This window comes from Lontra canadensis, unplaced genomic scaffold (genome assembly GCF_010015895.1).
Source record: "Lontra canadensis isolate GAN:19392208 unplaced genomic scaffold, GSC_riverotter_1.0 scaffold32, whole genome shotgun sequence".
Lineage (NCBI taxonomy): Eukaryota > Metazoa > Chordata > Mammalia > Carnivora > Mustelidae > Lontra > Lontra canadensis.
The window spans coordinates 158790-179097 of NW_022631026.1; the positions used below are offsets into that span (position 1 = coordinate 158790).

Consider the following 20308-nt stretch of genomic DNA (forward strand, 5'->3'; position numbering starts at 1 on the left):
GGACCGCGGGGACACGCACCGCGGGGACACGGGACCGCGGGGACACGTACCGCGGGGACACCACAGCGGGGACACGGGACCGCGGGGACACGCACCGCGGGCCTCCTCCGCTCCCGCGCGGCTCTCCTGGCGTTGGCTCGCTGCCCGTCGCGCTCGTACTTCGCGGCGAAGGAATCCAGAATCTCATAGAGGTCGTCCGCTTGCGCCGGCCGCGCCGTTTCTCCGAATAAAATGTCGTAGGCCCGGATGTCTCGACAGTAAAATCTGGTGAGAGGCGTCAGAGGAGGCACTTAGGGACCCGGGTCTTCTCTCGAGGTCAAGTCGGAGCGCGCCTGCGCGCAGGCCTGTCCCCGCCGCTCGCGCGTCGCGTGAACTCGTTGCACACCCGCGCGGAGCCCCAGCTGCCCCCAGAGCCAGTCACGGAAATCGCCGGACGCGCGTAGCCCATCACGTGTACGTGCAAACGCACACACACGTGCACACGCGTGTGCAAATGTCCCCCCACGGAAGCCGGCACACCCAGAAGCGCATACTTTGTACAGATTTTTATTTTTGAACTTTCTTACAAAAATGGTGCTTTGTAATATGGAACAGCAAAGACGGCTTTGGAATTTCTTTAAAACGTTTACTTGTGTCAAAATTATATAAGGCTTTGCCTGACATACGTAGAAGCCCTGCGACCGGTAACAAGTATATTTGCTTTAGCTTATTCAGGGTTTATGGGAACTTCAATGAGAAACCCTCCCAAAGGCCTAGAATCAGAAGTTTCTAAAACAATTCCTCGTTCTGATTTCTCAGATTAATAGAACCAGAAGTAAACGCATCTCTCTCGGCTCTGCAAACCTCCGGTTTTCCTGTTCCTACCTCCAGCTGCCGGGGCTCGCTCGGCCGACGGACCGTCCCGGGTGCTGGGGAGCTCCTGAGGGACGGCCCAGTCTCCTCCGCGCAGGCTTCCTTCCCGGGCTGTGCCGCGGGCACCGGCACGGCGCCCCACGGGCTCACAGCCCACGGGACGCTGACAGGTTCTGGAAGAAGTTACTCGGTCTGTCAGCCTCTTCTCTTGCTCTGAGCAGCCAGACTAATATTGTAGTGGAAATTCAGAAGAACAGTTTGGGGAGAAACTAGCCAGATGCCAGTTTAAAGTAGAAGTTCTTCTTCACCTGTTAAAGTATTTCTAAATCCCCCTATTTTTTTTCATTTCTTTTCAGTGTTCCAAGATTCACTGTTTATGCAGCACACCCAGTGCTCCATGCAGCACGTGCCTCCTTAATACCCACCACCAGGCTCTAAATCCCTTTTTAAAAATCAAAATTTGTCTCTCTTTTATGGAAGAAAGACAAAGGCAAAGTGTAATAACAGGAAACCTCTCGTGTTAGGAATATTTTGATTGACCTACAAGGTGTATAAAACATACTTAATGATAGAGCCAACTAACGAATATTATGGAGCTATTAACTTATATTTAAGATTCTTCTACTGCTAAGTGGAAAAAAAAGGACTCGTAATTGGCTCTGTTAGGGTTAGAATCATATGTGGCCAAACAAGTGGAATTTATGCTCAGGAAAACACTGTAAGGCAATAAAGCAAAAAGTGAATCATGTTACTCTTAAAGGAGTAGAATGGCTTTTTTAAAATAATTTTTTGTATTTTCTTAAGTACATGTTACTTCATATTGAATCTTTAAATAAATAAATACACAGTTCGAGTCGAATGCTGGGTTAGAAAAGAATACACAAGGTTACTCTGTAAACTCTGAACCACTACACGGACCTCTGAGGTGTCACTTTTCTCATCACACTTTCCTGAAATTGTGAGAATTACTTGGGCTGCACTTACTTCCGATTAGTGTCTTTCCTTTCAATCAAACAACTGCCTTCTAAAGATACGCCAGCAAAGAGCCCTCTTGATTTGCAGTATGTAAAAACAGCGGCAGAGCTTCTCAGGGCAACGTTTCCTTCTAAATTCCTGCAAGAGAGAAGGTTTTGCATCATGGAATCCCGGCGGGCCGGGCCCTAAGATGACGACGTGAGCAGCACTGCGCTGCATGTCCCTTCGCTCAGAAGAGAGATCTCGTCCTGTCCTTCCTTCACCGGCCTTTGTGTTTTCCTTCCTGTTCGCCTGGGCTAGTCGTGCTTAGCGTGGGCTAGAGCAAGGACAGGGCATGGGGAAGGACACATTATGTAAAACCATTATAAAAGGGTGTGCTGATACGGAGGACTGCACTGTACCGAACACACGGAAAGCGGATACTTTCCGACTTTGTCTCCCTTTCTTGAAACAGGAATGTACCTTTTAAGAGTACTAAGGACTGTGGGTTCTTCTTACACTGAGTATTTTCATAGAATTTAGAAACCTTTCTAGAAGACTGTATAGTCTGAGTTTTCAGTATTTCTACATTGCTTGAATGACCCCAAAATAGTTGTCCATTGACAGAGGGGTAAAATGCACTCTATGTACTATACACATCACTCTAGTGAAAACCTTCTATTTCAAATTTTCCATAATTCAGTCTGAAGAAAGTCTTTTTTCTTTCTTGATCAATGCTGCCTTTTATCAGCTAATTAAATTGGACTTGGCTCCTTCAGAGCTTACAGGTAAATTTCATGTTCCATCCCAGTAGATATAATGGCCTACGCTTCTGAAGTATTCAGTTTCTTGTGTTTGTTCCAGTTTCAAATTTTCTTATTTTGTCACACTGGCTGTGCTTTGCAAATTTCTTATTTCCAAACAACCTCAAACCCGCTGGGACATATATAAACCATAAACCAGTTTCGTTTCAACTGAAGCTTCCTCTTAGGGCAAAACCATGTATAATCTTTAAACCATTACTATCCAACAGCTGTCCAGAAAGTACTTTATGGTACTCACCTTCCCAGGGGCCCAACTGCCACAGTAAAATTCCCTCCAAGGGTCAGGTTACCACCTTTTGCAAAAGCTTCTACTGCTCTGTCATAATTCAAAATTATTACCAAATCTGATACCTGAAAATGAAGAGACCCATTTCTTTAAAAATAATTATGTACAAATGTCATTTAAAATATTTGCTGATTAAAACTCAAAATACATACCACACGATGTAGCAAGAATTTCAATGTAGACAGTGAAAGAAAAAGAGAGAAGAATTATTTTTATTTTGAGCAGAGGACGTAAGCCATGGCTCTTTCCACGGGTTAGCACAGCAAACACCGCTGAGCATTCACTATGCACCAGACACATTCTGGAGGGCTCCGCGCACACTCCCGGTCCTCTTGGCAGGCTTGTGATGTAGGCAATGACAGAGGTCTAGTGAGGTGACTGGACTGTCATGGTGAGAGCCGGAAGAGATCCGACAGAGGTCATCAGGAAGACTACAAGTACTCCCTTCGACTACACATGCCAAGAAAGGCTTTGAACCAAAGCCCGTCCAGTTGGGACTCAGGGCATAAGATCCAGGGCCCTCAGTGACATTTCCACACTGAAGTCCCTGGCAAGGTCACGTGTGTACACTGATAAAGAGCATGTTGTCCACTTTCTTTTAGGGGCAGAAATTCAGAATAACAGAAGGAAGCTACTTAACTATTAGTTCATGCCCCTACTGACTTAATTCTCTAAGTAAAAGTGAACATCAGAATGTGGGAATAATGTCCCAGACAAGCCAGCACAGAGGAGGTGTTCCTGGCCGTGGCACACAAGCCCAGTGAGAGCCCAGAAGCGTGGAGAGCCCTCGGAGCTGGAGGCCCGAGCCCGGTCCGGCCCCCTCCTCGAGAGACGGGTGACCAGCGGCGTTCTGACCACTCTGCATCTCTCACCTCTTCCTGCGCACACTCACTTACCCCTCTGAAGATCGAGGGTGTGTGTCACGCATACCCTAGAAAAGGAAAGGCGTACCTACTGAGGCTAAGAATTTGGGCTAAAAATCTAGCTCTTTGGGTGTGAATTCTACTTCTGCCTCTTGCACATCGTGGGATCTTAGGCAAACAATTGAGCATCTTGAAACCTTAGCTCGTTTCTCTGTTTTAAGGTGGGTATGATAACAGGAGCCACATCCGTACGTAGACTCTGCATACACGCAGGCACGTGCGGAGACACACGCATACGGTTGTTTAAAGGTTTAGCCGAAATCCTTTGTAAAGCCTGGCGTGTTCACCACAACTCAGTAAAACATGCAAAGGCCAAACAAACTGGTGTTTCAAAGATTACTTAATTCATATAGTTCTTTAACGTTTTCTAATGTTTTCAAATCAATTTTTCATGGGACCTACAGAAGATACCACCAAAAGAGACCGTGATTGAAAAGACCTAATAGAGATCCCAATATAAGTAGATTCTTTTAAAAATGCTTAATTTGAATCATTTTATGAAAAAAATACAGTTGAGTTCCACAGCACAAACTAAATACACCAGCTAACTGACCTCTAGGAAATACTTCACCGTGAGTCCTATCAACTGTTATTTCCATCTCACATGTGGACAGTTTCTAAAGACTGCAGTGTCGAATAATACAGAATTACCTAGCATTTTTAAGCAAAATTAAGTAATTTTGCCCATGATTGTGTGAGCTATCTCTTACATACATTTTCAGGTAATACATATAAAATTGTTTTGCACAGTGCTTGGTATGTACAGAGGCCGAGAGCGCACAGCTCTGGCCCCGACCATGTGAATACCTGACTGGTACTGTCCCCTCCACCTGTGGCATCACAGTATAATTAAGGGAAAACTCTAAAAGCCAGTTAAAGAAAAAAAAAAATGACCCTTTAATTTTCTGGGTCACCTCAATTCAACTCTCTCTGAAGAAGAGTAAAATGACCCTGTGTTCCTTGGTGATGTCACTAATGAGAGAACCAGGTCAAAGCTCCACAGAGGTGGGAGAGTGGCCAAGCTCTAGGGTCGTTTCCACAGCTTAGAGGAAAAGCAAACAGATTCCCTGAAAGAAAACTGGCAAGAGAGCAAGTAAACAGTGTAAGACAGACACCCGGAAATGGGATCAGCTTTCTTAGGTGGTCTGCAATGAGATGTCACTGAGTAGGATGCCAATTCTGCCGTTAAATTCAATCCTTTCATTAAAGAATGAAGCAAGCCTGATCTCCCTGTAGGAGAAGCTGGCGGAGGCGTGCTAACCCCAGATGACGCCGGGGAACAGGGTGCTGTGGCCGGGAGCCCACCCAAGAGGCTGTCATCACCAGAAGCCAAGTCACAAAATGAAACCATGGAAAGTCGGCATTTGAAGTAACCTGCAGGCCGGACAGGGCACAACCGCAGGGCTACCGCACCTGAAGGCACACTGTGTGAAGCCTGGTGCGCCCAGGACCCGAGCTCCACAGCCCGCCACGGACATCAGCGCCCTGCGAGCTCAAGCCACAGGCGGCCAAAGACAGTGCGGTCCCTGTGAGGCGTATCTGTTCCAGAGACGCGCGGAAGGTGGGAGCGGAGCAAAGGGTGGATGGGCCGAGCTCTACTCCCCATGAAGAACACAGGAGACACCGGGCAGTCCTAAGAGGGCATCTCTCCGGAAAATGAAATACGGATTCCGTCGGTGGTGAAAGGAGAACAGGAGGTAATCTCGCAAGTTCTGTGCAGTAAGTTTCAGCTGCTTTTAGAGAAAACCGCAATTGTGTGTTTCCACACTTACCTCAATTCCTACTTCGAACCCTCCGCCGAGCCCAGCTATCCCAATGGCTGAAGGCGCAGACCATTCTAACAAAAACAGAGACACAGACTTTAACATTAAAGCCCCTTGGCACAAGGGGAAAAATGCTACAATGAGAATGAACAGTGTTTCTTTTAAAAATAATGAGACTCTGGCATTTCTCCCTGCGATTTTAATATTATTTAATAAGCATATATATATATATATATATATATATATATATATGGTTAAAAGTATTTTACTGATTACAATATCAATTCACAGCAACATTTCACAGAGCGAGACTCCAAATGAAGGAATGGATCCCCAGGCAAGGAAGAGCCAACGACACCATTAAATCAGGGTACAAGACCACAGTTTGGTTTAAAGCTTTTTTTTTAAAGACTTTATTTATTTATTTGACAGAGACAGAGATCACAAGCAGGCAGAGACACAGGCAGAGAGAGAGGAGGAAGCAGACTCCCCACTGAGCAGAGAGCCCGATGCGGGACTCGATCCCAGGACCCCAAGATCATGACCTGAGCCGAAGGCAGAGGCTTCACCCACTGATCCAACCCAAGGTTTAAAGCTTTCTAAGAGCTTTCATCTACTACATTCACCTTTCTGTAGTCAAACTACTGAAAAAATTTGATTCAAGTTGAGTTTGCTTTGACTGAAAGGTGCTAAGGTCGGAATTTCTCCAGGTGGGTTTCTGTTCAGAGGTTGCACACAGACAGCACCCTCCTCCAGACCCCCGGCACCTAGTAACAAACCATGGGTGAAGTTCAAAGGGCCATCATTTCCTACAGTACGAAGCAGCTTTTTAAAGTTCCTTCACCAACTGCTACATAAATTAGGAAACTAGAGGTATATTTTTATGGCAATTACCATAGACAAATTTGTGAACGAGATACTATCTATTTCATCAAAATTCAATGGACAGAATGTTGACAAAACAACTTTAAGAAATGTGACATTGCAGGGGCACCTGGGTGGCTCAGCTGTTAAGTCTCTGCCGTCAGCTCAGGTCATGATCCTGGGGTTCTGGGATCGAGCCACGCATCACATCGGGCTCTGTGCTCAGTGGGGAGTCTGCTTCTCCCTCTCTCTCTGCCTGTGTCTCTGCCTGCTTGTGATCTCTCTGTCAAATAAATCATTAAAAAATATTTAAAAAAATGTTTGAAAGCTATTAGATATTGAGGCTCACAGACTCACAAATCCATGTCCCTTAATCTTTATAAACGTGCGTAATACATCCAATTATGGAACCCTCACGTACTAAACACATATAGCATTTGATCACTGCAACTCTCAATATTTATGTTTTACAAAATAATTGAGGTGTATAATTCTATTTTTCAGTTAGAACTTTATCATAGATTAAGAGAGCAAAAGGAGTCAAGAGAAGTTTATTATAATCACTTTTAAGGGTAACACAATAATAAACCGTTTCTATTGTAAATCTCTGAGGACAAAAACTTGTCTTTTTGTACCTAGTAGAACGAGAAATAGCCTATAAATTCAAGATTATTAAGATTTTAACAAGATAAATTTCCTTACACTTGAAAACTAAGTACAATAATTCCACTTGAATTAGGGAAAAAAATTAATTTGTTGGGGGGAGTGTGGGATCGTATAGATAAAGTACTTTTTGAAAGGCTTCTTAGCTTCCTAAACCTAATTTTGTATTCTAGATAACAGGATATTGCTTGGATATATTCAGAACTAATCTACCAGGCTTAGGGGAGTTTCAATTACAGAAATTAATGTCATATAATCCCAAAGTTGTTTTCCATTTCCTATGTTAAGAACCATCCCTGTCTGAAGACAGCCCATCTGGCCAGGATCTGGGGAATCTGCTGTTTCATCTGGGCAATTACAGATGGAGCAGCTGGCCTTCAGGACGGCAGGGAGGGAAGTAGAGGTAGAAAGGGACACCTGTGGGGCGCCTAGGTGGCTCAGTCGTTAAGTATCTGCCTTAGGCTCAGGTCATGATCCCAGGGTCCCGGGATCCAGCCCCGCATCTGGCTCCCTGCCCAGCGGGAAGCCTGCATCTCCCTCTCCCACTCCCCCTGCTTGTGTTCCCGCTCTCCCTGTGTCTCTCTGTCAAATAAATAAATCAATCAATAAATTCCTTTAAAAAAAGGCCACCTGAGGTTCTGAGAGACCCCGGAGGTTGTCAGGCTTCCCCCTCTGCAGATGGCCCCCCTGTCCACTCCCGGGGGGGAACAGCTCACAGACACTGAAGACCCTCTGAGTGGGCCTCCACTTTGTCTGGTGTGACCTGGAGGTCTCTCAGGAGAATGTGTGCCGTGCTCAAGAAGAAGGGAACTTGGTTGTTTCCATGTCATAGGCAAGGACTGAACCACGAAACGCTGGGTCACAGCTTTGGGAAGAGACTCCAACTTACCGTGGGGACACATCACAGGACACAGTGGACCTGGCCACCGAGGTTCAGTGGCCACACGCCCCACAAACTCCCAGATGTATCTACAGTCATTGTCCTACGCTCTCTTCCAGATTAAAATTAACTTACCTACACTAAAAACATCTATTAAGAGAGAAATATGTTCAATTATATGAGCAAAATGAGAATGTTAAATCAGTATAAAAAGCATTTTAGTTGGTTATGACGCATGTGCATACATTTTAAATGTTACTATAAATACCGGCTAAATCTTTGGGAATTAAGGAAAGTATGTTGTGATTTCATCTCTGACAAACCAAATGTTAGATTTCAGCCCAGAAAGTAAAACCAAATTGTCCTGATGTGCTTCCACCTTTAAAGTACAGGCTTTTAACAAAACTTTCAGGTTTTATCATTTCCTATGGGAATAGCAGAAAGGTTCCAGATGGCTCTGATCTTATCAGCTTCCAGAGAACAAAAGAAAAGTTGTACCACAAAGCTGAAAATAAGATTCATATCCAACAGCAGAAATATAGATATTGTCACATTCAGTATTTGCTCCATGGAAGAAGTACAAAATGCATGTAAGACAAAGCCAGACCTACGCCTGCAAGTCTCGTCTAGCGTTTTAAGAGGAGGAGAGAACTCGAAGCCCCCGCCTTGTGGACAGGACGTGCCAAGTGCGCACTCCAGGGTGACAGCGTTAGGAGGCTCCCTGCCAGGGGTGTCCAAAATGAAGACAGTCAACTTACTTCCATCCGGAAGACGAGCCAGCACGACCCCACTGCCTCCTCTAGCAGTTACTAGAAATCCAGCTTTTATCACCGACAAAATCGCAAGGCCCTTGGCTTTGGCGATGACGTGGGCTGCAAATGAGAGACATCAGGCAGGTGAGCGTCTGCAGTGGACTTGCCTGAGCCGACGGGCGGTAAGCAGATGGATGCACGGAAGCTCTGAGGGGCAGGACCCCAGGCTTCTCGGGACCGTCTCTGCGGCACCGGTGAGCCAAAGAACACTCAACGCGACACAGGGGCCCGATGACCCTACTGCCCCGCCCTTCCCTGTGCTGTTTCCCAGGGCCTCAGAACCAACACCCAGACATGTGCACAACCGGCAACAGATGGGATACGTGATGAGATTCTTTTAGTGGACATGTACTAGCAGGACAACTAATTTGGAAATTTCAATGAATTGAGAATGTAACTCATAAAAAACAGGTTCCTGTTTTAAAGGAAATGCGATCCATCTGGAACCAAGTACGAAGGAGAAAGCCAGCAAGGGCGTCCGCACATGGCAGAGCCTGGGTCTCCGAGCCGCACAGCTGGTTCACCTTTTACCGACACGAAAATTACATGTGAGCACAGAAAAACCAAGTGATTTGCCACTTTAGAAGAGTTTTAGCTTTCGTTCAAGTATTCAAGTACCACGTGCGTCCCAGCGCACTGAGGACAGAGTTTACACACTTGGTTACCTCACACAGAATGAGTTATCAGCACACGCGCCCCCCCAAACACTGCCCCCCGGATTCCCCCTCACAACACCACATCTCCCAATAACAAGGGAGATGGCTTGATGTCCTGTCCTTGGTCAAACATTCCACCAATAAAGCCACATCGGACCCTGTACTCAAATACAAGGAAATGCTCTTGAGGAGGCCCTAGAAAACACAACGTTTCTCGTGTCACTGTGCACACCACTTCACAACGTCAACGGCAGTCTCCGAGATAACGCGCTCACGAGCATGAAGCCTGCACGCAGACGTGTGGAGCCTCGGAGCCCAGCAGCGCACAGCAAACGAGGCTGGGCCTGCCTTCCTCCGGGATTCTGTGAGGTTCCAAGTGCACCGTATGAGGCTGGAACCTTACTGTCTGTCACGGAAGGTTATTTCTACAGCCACATGTTGGCAGAACATCCCTACAACTCACTCTCCTCTCTCAATGCCCGTACGGTCAGGACGGCCTCTATTTAGACAGAACAAAAGTAGATGGACATATTTTCAATGTCAGGTTTGTTTTTATAGATTTTCCATCCAAATTTGGGGACACTAAAATACCAATAATGCCTAAATAATTTGTGAATTAGCTTTTCGTTTACAATATAGATGCACTGATTACAGACTCCCTGGTGGAATTTTACTGCACAAATTCCTTGAGAAATAATCCATACTCCGATGTTTCTATGTTGGGAAATACAATTTACCCATAAACTGGGCTAGCAGGCTGTTTTGCTGATGCCGATACAGCTGACACAGCTGACACATATCAGAAATGTCTGCTATCTCCTGCCCAGAGTATCACCACCGAAGACTCCGTTTCTCTGGCTGAATTTTCTTCGGGCTCTAACACAGCACTTATCAAACTGGTATGTGCGGACAGATCACTGGAGGTCTTGTGAAAAATGCAGATTCTGACTCCTTGGGCCTCAGTGGTGCCTTGAGGTCCTGTGTTTTTAACAAGAACCCAGGCGATGCCCAGCGCTGGCCTAGTCTGCACGTGGGGTAGCAAGGCTCCTCGGAGCACCATCTTCATGATGGGAGTAGTAGTGTCCGGACCCAAATGATAATAATAATAATAATATTTATATAGTATTATATATTAAATATAATATTATTACAACAAATTAAACTTTTTTAACATTTAAAGTTCTGCTAAACAACTTTAAAAAAATCTGGTGTAAGAAATTAAACTAGTTTTAAAAAAAGAAGTTAAATCTGTTTTGTGATGCAGGATCCATCTCCCAGGCCCCTGATTCCCCTAAGAGGGAAAGCAGCCTGATTCCCCTAAGCAGCCTGATTCCCCTAAGCAGCCTGATTCCCCTAAGAGGGAAAGCAGCCTGAAGCAGTCCCCAAGCCGGTTTGCATAGGAATCTTTGCTCCTGGAACCACCCATAGGAATAACTGGGAGCAGCCAGTTCCCAAAAGCCCATCTCTAGCCTCTGGCCTCCTGCTTCCGCCACAATCCCGCCCAGGCCACTCTGCTCCCAGGGTGTATTCCTCAGGCTTGGGGGTGGGGGGTGGGGGTAGAGGTGCTGTTATTTTAATGATCCAAAGAATCTCACGCACAGCTGGGTTAGGAATGATTGATTCATGTCTTGTCCAACCACTACAAAACGTAAAAATACCTGACCTCAAAAAAAGAAAACCCAAAGTTAAAATTGGTTTTTGAGATTGGCTAGTGACTCTGCAAGATAAGCTTGCAAAGGCCTCAGAAACCAAGGACGATGATGGAAGTTTGGGGAAGCCCAAGTGGGCACAAGGAGGAGGCTGGAAGGGGACCTCCACAGGGGCGGAGGGTAGGGGGAGGGTGGGCGCCTCAGGAGCCCAGCCGGCAGACCAGCCAGGAGGAAAGCAGTGCTCTGCGGGCCTGCTGCCCCTGGGGCCTCCGTCTGGGTGCACCGAGCAACTAACACAATGCAACACAGAGAAACGAGAGGCACATATTTTATTTACCAGGAATGATCTTATCAGGTCCGTTTCTGGAAGTTATTTCCGTGAATTCTCTTAGAATTTTAGCAGCCTTTTTTGCTTCCGATTTCAAATTGGAAGGTATAGGATTATTCACTGAAAGATTAAAAAAGGAGACTTTAATGAAAAAAATCTAGTAAAAAGGAGTTAGAAATGTATTTATGATTTCAGTTTTTCTCACGCACAACCGAGCATTGACCAATTCCATCCTTCTAGACAAAAGAAGTGACCCGGAGACCCTCAAATTATTGTCTCATCTCTGTTTTCCTGATAACGCCAATTCACTCTGAGATTGAGAAACCCTAAATTCTCAAAACCCCAGAAATTATAAAATCCTGGGATTCTACAAGATCTTAAACAAAGTCTGGCCCAATCTCCTAATTACGTGTCTGCTCTCTGTAATTCTTAGCTCACCGCGATGCTAGTTAAAAGACATTAAAATTTGAAGAATTAACAAAAGATGTAACTTACAACTGTGTATAATAAAAAATACAAAATTTATCTGGATGCTTCGGTCAAAATACTGAACTATCTGCATAGATTCTCCTTGTGAGTAAGATCCTGAGACTCGGGAAGTGAGCGGCCACTCCTGTGTCTGCACAGCCCCAGCTTTCAGGCTCGCCCGGGTGTCCTTGAGTCACGCAAGCACGGGTTTGTCCCCCAAATGCACAGACACCCCCCCAGAGCCGAAGTCTGTGGGGACAGATCGCCCTTCTCACAGGAAAAGCGATCTGAAGAGCCAAGGAGACCACGAGGCGCCGATGTCGAGTCTGTGGCTCAGGCCATCAAATGCCTTTTTTATTGCAAAGACGGCGTTTTCAGCTCTGAAGTTCACTTGCTTTGGTTCTTTCCGTTTCTGTTCTCAATGGATGTTGGTTGCTCTTTAAATGCTTGAGCATATTTTAAAAGGTGTATTTTTATCCTTGTCTGATAATTGCATCATCTCTGCCCTTTCAGGATCTGCTTTTGACAGATTTTTCTCCTAGATATGGGTTAGATTGTCCTGCTTCTACCCACTTCTAGCAAAACCGGACGGTTGCCGGACCCGGTGGATGTGGCCGCGTGGAGTGTCCAGACTCTGTCGTCGTCCCTGGGGGCGATGCCGTGGGAGCAGGCAGTGCCGGGAGTCCCGCGTCAGCTCAGTCTTCCCAAGGCCTGCTTTTGCGAGAGGTTGGGCGCTTGTCGCATGCTGGGGACAGGAGCCCTGCAGCCAGGCGCGGTTCCCCGGGCTCTCCCCGCGTCCTCGGGGCTTCACGCGCTCGCCCCGGGATGCGGGAGCTGCAGCCCCTCCATCTCTGAACTGAAGACGGGTCACCTCCTGGCTCCCTGGTGGTAGCTCTTGGCTCCACCGCACACACGGGGATTTGTGGGGTCCCCTCGCAGAGTGCTTGAGCTCGCCCTTGCCCCGGCCCCCCGGGGCCTGCGTCTGTCTCATACAGCGCACGCAGCCCGCCCCAGCGGACATCCCGGCCCCAGCCGCCCGGGAAGGTGCCTTCAGGCAGGAAAAGAGGCGGCCTCCTGGCTCCGGCCTCCTCCGAGGTCCCAGACATGCTCACTGGGTGCCCCACTTGTGCAAGCAGACACCCGCTCTCTTTTGCCCAGTTTCTAGGGTTTACAGAAAGTGGCGGCACATTTCTCTGTCATGAACCTCCCAGCGTGCTTTTACTCGCCAAGTGACAGTAAGTATCTTTCCTTCCCTGTCAGGCCTCTTAACGCTGTTCTCTGTTTCATATTCATTTGTAAAGTAAGGAAATTAATCTTTTTCTAGAAGATAAGTCACAAATATTGATTTGCTATTTGTCATTTGTCTTTTGAATTTTCTTACGGTGGTTTTTCTTTTTTTTTTTTTTTAAGATTTTTAAGATTTTTTTAAAGATCCATTCACTTGACAGAGGGAGCACAAGCAGGGGAGCGGAGAGGGAGAAGCAGACTCGCCGCAGAGCAGGAAGCCCGCTGTGGGGCTCGAGGCCAGGACCCTGGGATCACAACCCGAGTCAAACCAGACGCTTAACGGACTGAGCCACCGAGGTGCCCCTTATGATGGTGTTTCTACTTCTGTCTTCATGAAATCAAGTTCACCTTCTCGTCTAAGTTTTACAAGCATCTCTAACTAAACGAAATGATTTCCCATATGGAAAAACAAACAAGCAAGAGAATATTGAGAAAAAGTATGTAAAAGAAGAATGAGGGGGACACGCTCTGCCGGAAGCTGGAGTGTATGGTGTCGCCTGCGTATTGTACTGTAGAGGCAAAAACAGGCGGAAAACCCAGTCTTACAAAATAGAAAATTCAGAAACTGACTCGAACATATAAAATAATTTACTACATAATAAAGACAGCACCTTAAATCATTGTAGAAAAGCTGTATTACACAATAACTGGTGATGTCTGGGGGAAATTCATCCACTTCTTCATATAACAGATGGTTGTAAACTCCAAATTCATCAGTGACTTGAAATGCCCAAAATCAAACCATGAAAGAACTAGAAATTACATGAGAATTACTTTTCAAATTCATAGTGCAAAAGGCCCAAGTATGACAAAAAAAGTCTATATTTTTAAATGATCAGAAATTATGGCATAAGCATACTGTGAGCAAAAAGGGAAACGTACACACATGCAAACACTGAGGGAAACGGCCACTCCTGCTCTGGGCACCCACCAGTACTACTGTCTGCCCGACACTCACTGACCCCTGCTGCTATTTCCATTTTCAGCTTCTGTAGATATAGCCGTTAGCTGGCAACTGTCTTCAGATAAGGCCCTAAAAGTTGGAACTGATGAATCAAAGAGACTTAAAATCTGTTAGCTTTTTATTACACTGCCAAACTGTTTCCCCAAAATACTACCCAAGTTTAACTGACTGGCACCCCAAAACACCACCCACATTTAGAACCACTGAGTATTGCCATAAAAAACTCCACTGTTATGGCTGACACTGGGAAAGGCAAAGTCCGTACATCAGAAAAACAGGATGACAAATTTTATTTGAATTTATCTGAATACTAGCGAATTTTTCTTTTGTTTTATTATATTTCCTGTTTCACATATTTTCTGTTCATATACTTTTTCTGGTTCCATACTCCTTTTGCCCATAATTTTAATCATGTTGTAAGTCTATGTCTCAACTTGTTTTAAAAAAATTATTTAGAGTTTTCAGCATTTGTTTTTATTTATATGGCAATATTTCTCTGGGTTTTCTACTGTTTTCTTCTTTCTACTACTGTGACTAAAGGCCTTGATTAAAAACAAAAACAAAAATAAAACTGATACAGCCAATATTCCACGTTCTCTACCCGAGCTTCTATTTTACATTAAATATTTGGTCCATCTCAAACTTACACTGGCATAGGATAGGAAGAACCTCATATTTTTTACATACACAACTTACTGAATAATCCACAGCACTTAAAAATGTCACCTTCATGACAAAAGCAAGGAAAATATATTCATATATGTACTCACATATTTAAAAATATATGACAGAGATGACATGGTAGTTTAATAAATTATTCTGGAACTGGTCATTCAAATAAAACCAAAATAAATTTAGATTATAATATCGCATCATACACAAAAAAATTCAATACCTGATTGCCTTAATACTAAAGGCAAAGTTTAATACTTTTAAAATAAAAGTAACGGAAAATATCTTTATTATCTGGGCAATGGAGGGTTGCCCTAAACAATGCACAACAGTAATAGGAAACTACAGATACATTCAGCTACAGTAAAGTCAAGAAAAGGTGTGTCAACATACATTTGAAAATACAATACAAGGGAGAGGCCGGAAGAGATCTGTCATACAAATAAAGGGCGGCTATCTACGGTTCAGAATGCAGAGAGATCTTTAAAAATCAGTAAAAACACACAGAGCACAACGGAAAACTGGGCACAGTCAGTGTTCAATCAGCTGATTCACAGAAGAGGGAAACTCTGGGGCCGGCAACCACCTGAAAAGCTGGACGTGCCCCGTTAAGGCCACCGCGAGTCACCTGTGCTCATTTCCTGGGTCAGCGGACGGTCTGCCGGTGCATGTGCGGGTCCTGACAGGAGGAGGAGGGCCCCAGGGAGGACGGCAGGTGGGGCCATCCCTACAACCCGCCTACTTCACTCCCCGCTGAAGTCACCCGTAAAGGTCCCCAGGTGTGCTCACTGAGGCCGTGGTGAGTTGAATGCTGGTCCCCAAATTCGTGTCCACCTGAACCCCGAGAATGGGACCTTGTGCGGAAAAAGGGTCTTTGCAGGTGTAACGAAGGTCCCAAGGGGAGCTCATCCTGGGCTACCTGGGTGGGTGGACCCGAATCCAGAGATGAGTTTCCTTGTGGGACACAGAGGAGGGAGGACAGCGGAGCCAGCGGCCGTGGAGCACCTACAGGCCCCGCAAGCCCGAGAGCCCAGGAGAAGGGGCCCTGCAGGCCTAGGAGGGGGTTGGCCCTGCACACAGCGGATCAGTTCCCGCCAGTGTGCAGTGCCTGGAACCAGCACCACACGTGCAGAGGGGTCGCTGAGGCAGTGCTCCCCCGAGCAAACAAAGAAGAACACATAGAAACACACACATTCAAGGAAGGAGACGATTTCCCAAGGAGAGGCTGAATCAATACGGTCCGGTGTGGCCCTCAAGACCGTTCTCCACAGATACCGACCGACTGGCAGACACGCGCCAGCGCGGGAAAGTAGGAACAACAGAAGGAAAAACAGCTGCACGAAGACATACGGAGTATCGTGACATTCACGGCAACATTTTGAGGCATGAACAAAAATAAGAATATGTTTTATATAAAATATAGAATGTATAACAAAATACATATATTTGTGTGTAAAATTTATGTATAAAATATACATATGTATAATCGAAGTATAATGCTATTGGATTCGGGGTTGGGGTGGTGCTGGGGAAGGCTTCTGGAGGGGGCTTGCTTGAGGCTTGTACTTTTCTCCCTTCACTGTGTAGTGGGCCGTGCGCATTAATTATGTTATCCTCAATAGTCCCTTGTGGATCTGAAATATTGTATAATGAAGACTGGTCGGCAGAAGCTGAATATTATGTAATTAAGTATTTGCTATATTAGTGGCACCTTATGACCCCTGCTGTAAACATTTATATTACGGATAATGACCCCATAAGTTGTCTATCATTTCGAATCTGACCTCGCAGGGCCAGCAACATTCGTTGCATAAAGAGGCATGGAAAAGCAGAAACTGTACGCTAACCGTTTACACACTCTTGTGCATACACAGAGACCCCACCCCTGGCCCCGCACACATAGGCAAACAGGCATGAACAGAATTCCAAGGGGAGGAGTGGGTGGGAGGCTGCACACTAAACACTTTTCTGTTATGGTTTGCATTTGGATGACACAGATAGTTCTGGAATCTGAATTTTTAGGAGCTAACAGAGAGTTACTCCTCATCTTCTCAGTCATGTACTTATTTAGAAATGAAACTATCCCGTCTTCACGACGGTACTGAGATACCGAAAGCTGACAGTCTTTTGGGACTGCTCCTTTTATTGGCAATGGTTCCTTCTAAGCACAGAGATGAACACAGAAAAATCTTCGGCAGCATGTAATTTTTGTACAGGGAAGCAATCTTAAGACAGCCGTTCAAAATTATGTCAACTTGCTAGCGACCTTTAAATCTGTCCTATTATTAATGCTTTGATTGTACAGTTTGGATTTAGAGAGTCTCAGAAAAAATACAAACTAGAAAAAGTCCAATTTCCATAGTTATAAAGACATTTGGGCCTTTCAAGTCCATTTTATGGAGGTAGTTTTTAGCCATGACTCCAGCTGACACACTAATGACATACAACTGTTTTATTCCCCGGGACCTATAAAATACATATACGGGAAGGGGCGTTTCCAGCCTCCAGTTTTCCACATCGCCAGCGCAGGACGGGCCAGCGGATAGGAGTTAAAAGCCACGGGGTAGGCACGCACTGTGATGGCTGAAGAGGAGAGGGGCGTGACTCGGGAGTCCTAACCGCAGGGTGGCCTGCGCCTAAGGTTCACGCCCCGCTGTCACTCGCATTACAACCGGATGGGGCGTCTGAGTTCCTCACTCCTGTGCTGCCGGAGACGGGGCAGCTCGGCGCCCCTTCGTGGGATGGACCAGCGGCGCCCAGAGGTTCCACGTCGCAGGCTGGGTGGCTGGGCCGGCCGCCCGCCCACGCGAGTACTCCTGTCCCGGCCGCACTTCTCTCCATCCTCCCTCTCCTGTCGCTATCGCAGCCCCGAGGGGGACGGGCAGGAGGTCCCCGGGTCAGCGCCCGGGGAGAGCGGCCCGGACCCAACACGCACACTGGACTGCGGTCCCTGAAGGAGACTGGCTCTTGCTGGGCTAAGTGACTGAGATCTGGAGGCTTTTTACCGCAGCCAGTATCACCCTAATCACCGCGTTTGCAGCATCACTTCTGCTCTCTGAGGAAGAAGACGGTGGGGAAGTACCTGTGACTTTCATTCTCGGACCTGCGATTCGGCTTGTCCTGCATCCGTGCTGTCCGGTTCACTGTCTGCAGAGGCGGGAACGTGGGCACCGACACCGAGTGCGACCCCGCCGCTGCTAACGCTCTCGGTCACGGGCTTCCTCACACACTAGTGCAAGTCCTTCTAAGAGGAGCCAAGCAGCAGCTTTGACTATTAAACGTAAAACGTTTAAAACGATGCACCTTCTCCACACCAACGCCTCTCAGTGTGTCCCGAAAGCGACGGGGAGATCTAGGGCCCTACCCCGTGCTGTCCTCGGCGCGTGAGCTCCGCGGCAACCCCCCCCCCCCCCCCCTCCAGAGCTGGAGCTCCACCGGGGCGAGCCAGGAGGCAGAACGGGAACAGCAGGTTGGCAGGGCGGTCGTTGGTGAGAGTGACTCACCCTGGATGGCGCCCAGGGCCGAGGGAGCGCTCAGCAAGGACGGGTTTGGAAGAGGTGCACACTCCTTGGAGAGGACGGCCACGTTCTCCCAGGCTGGACCTGCTCAGGGGCTGGTGGGCCACCCGCTGGGGGTCGGCCGTCGGCAGCCAGTGGCGCGGGCCTGTGGTTGGCATCTGGGTGCCGGCAGGAGCTGTGGAGCTCTGGTTTCTGAGTACAGGGGCCTCTCCTGGACCTGCGGCTGGGTGGGCTCTACCAGCATCCTCTCGCCACACGGTTGACCCCTTTCGGTCTCTGGCGATGTCCCTCCCATGGTTACTACTGGGGAAGGTTGTCCCTGTGCCTGCCTGAAAGGAGTCATCCTCTAAGGGCTGCTGCTGATCCCGGAGCCCACACTGAAGGGCACCCTGGGAGCTGAGGGGCAGGAAGTGGGAAAGGGACCCCCCACCCCAGGGTCGGCCAACGGTGGCCCTGGGCCAAGTCCAGCCACCATCTATTCACCTATGGGCTGGGAGGTAAGAAGATTTTTTTACATTTTTAACAGCTAAACAAATTAAATCAAAAGGATAATAATATTTTGAGTGAAAACACATTCTCACGGATGTAACCGGTAAGATCAGTTCTGGCTGAACATGCGTGATTTCCTTTGATGAGAAGGAACATTAACTTTGAACCTCAAGTAGCAACATGCTCTCCCACATGATCACATCGGACTCCTCACAAGACTGGCATTACAAAGAAAATTTCTCAATCACTATACTTCACTTTTTATCAACTAAAAAAACTGGTCATTGTTTTCTGTCTTGTTGTCGAAGTGTCTACATATAACCTCAAATTTTGTTTCTTGGCCTGTTTACCCTAATATATGTACTATCCGGCCCTTTAAGGAAAACCATGGCCAACCTGTGGCCTCCAGAGATGTAACTCATTCTTCAAGACCAACTTAAAATGCTGCTTCTAAGTGAAACCATTCCGCACACCCCTCGGATCACGGAGCTGCTGCTGGGGCTGAGCGCGCGGACAGGCCATCGAGCAGGAACGCAGCGGTGGGTCGACGAGGCAGCCTTCCGTCTCCTGCTGCCTCCGGGGCTGACCTTCCTGGGGCTGCGGAGCTTCTCCACCGGGGCTCCCGCCAACCAGGCAGTGTCCTGCAGAGCCCAGGGACAAACCTGCCCCTGGGTCTGGTTTCTGGGTTCTCACAAGGACCCAGCAGCCACCATGGCTGCTGGCACGGCCTTGACCCACCCGCAGGAAAGAGTGAAGAGCCAGGGGCCAGGCCTCCTCCGCGGTCTCTCACCAGGGTCCCCTTGTCCCCCGGCCCCCACCCTTTTCCTCCTCTTCACCACCAGCCTGGCCCAAAACATGGCCAGTTCTCGTGGCGGCTACCCCAAGCCTCCTGCCTGGTGTCTTGGTTCCTCGTCCTGAACCCTATGGTCACTTCTCCACAGAAATGTTCCATTTAAGTGATAGCTCAGAGAACAGCACCCCACTGCTTACCTCCGAGTTTTCCCATCATCTTTAGTCTGCACCACAGCCTACATCCTTACGCTGCAGGTCAACCACACACATCTGTCTGCACCTGTATCTGTCGCATCTGTCAATCAGGGGCTCCTGTCTGTCTGTATCTACATATCTACCTGTCCGCCCTGTCATCCGTCTGCTATCGCAGTCTTTCTTGTACGTCTCCTCCGCAACAAGGCAAGCGCGTGGGGTAAGTACTCTGACTACCTCACTACCTGTGACATCTCCAGCACACGCCATAAAGACACACAGTAAAGCGGGCGACTCTTGGGAGCCAGAAGGCCTGGTCGAGGGCATTGCCCCGCTAGGTTAGGGTTTGACCTGATGCAGGCCTAATACTGCCGAGGGCCGGACCGCCGGCAGATAAGCATGGCCTGATAGTCTCTTGCCTTTTCCTCTCATCCCCGCGTCTCTCTCAAACAAAGAGCCCCTTGCTAATCAA

The 20308-nt window shown here is 47.4% G+C and overlaps 1 protein-coding gene across 1 annotated transcript in view; it reads right to left on the reverse strand.

Annotated features, from left to right (window-relative positions):
* The window catches only part of SH3YL1 (SH3 and SYLF domain containing 1), a 34232-nt gene that overhangs the window by 8684 nt on the left and 5240 nt on the right, over positions 1–20308 (reverse strand). The window contains exons 2-7 of the mRNA XM_032866746.1: positions 11464–11574; positions 8768–8881; positions 5612–5676; positions 2869–2981; positions 1837–1965; positions 96–264 (exon numbers count right to left, since the gene is read on the reverse strand). Coding sequence (XP_032722637.1) covers positions 96–264; positions 1837–1965; positions 2869–2981; positions 5612–5676; positions 8768–8881; positions 11464–11574 — 701 coding nt within the window. The remainder of the gene's footprint in view (positions 1–95; positions 265–1836; positions 1966–2868; positions 2982–5611; positions 5677–8767; positions 8882–11463; positions 11575–20308) is intronic.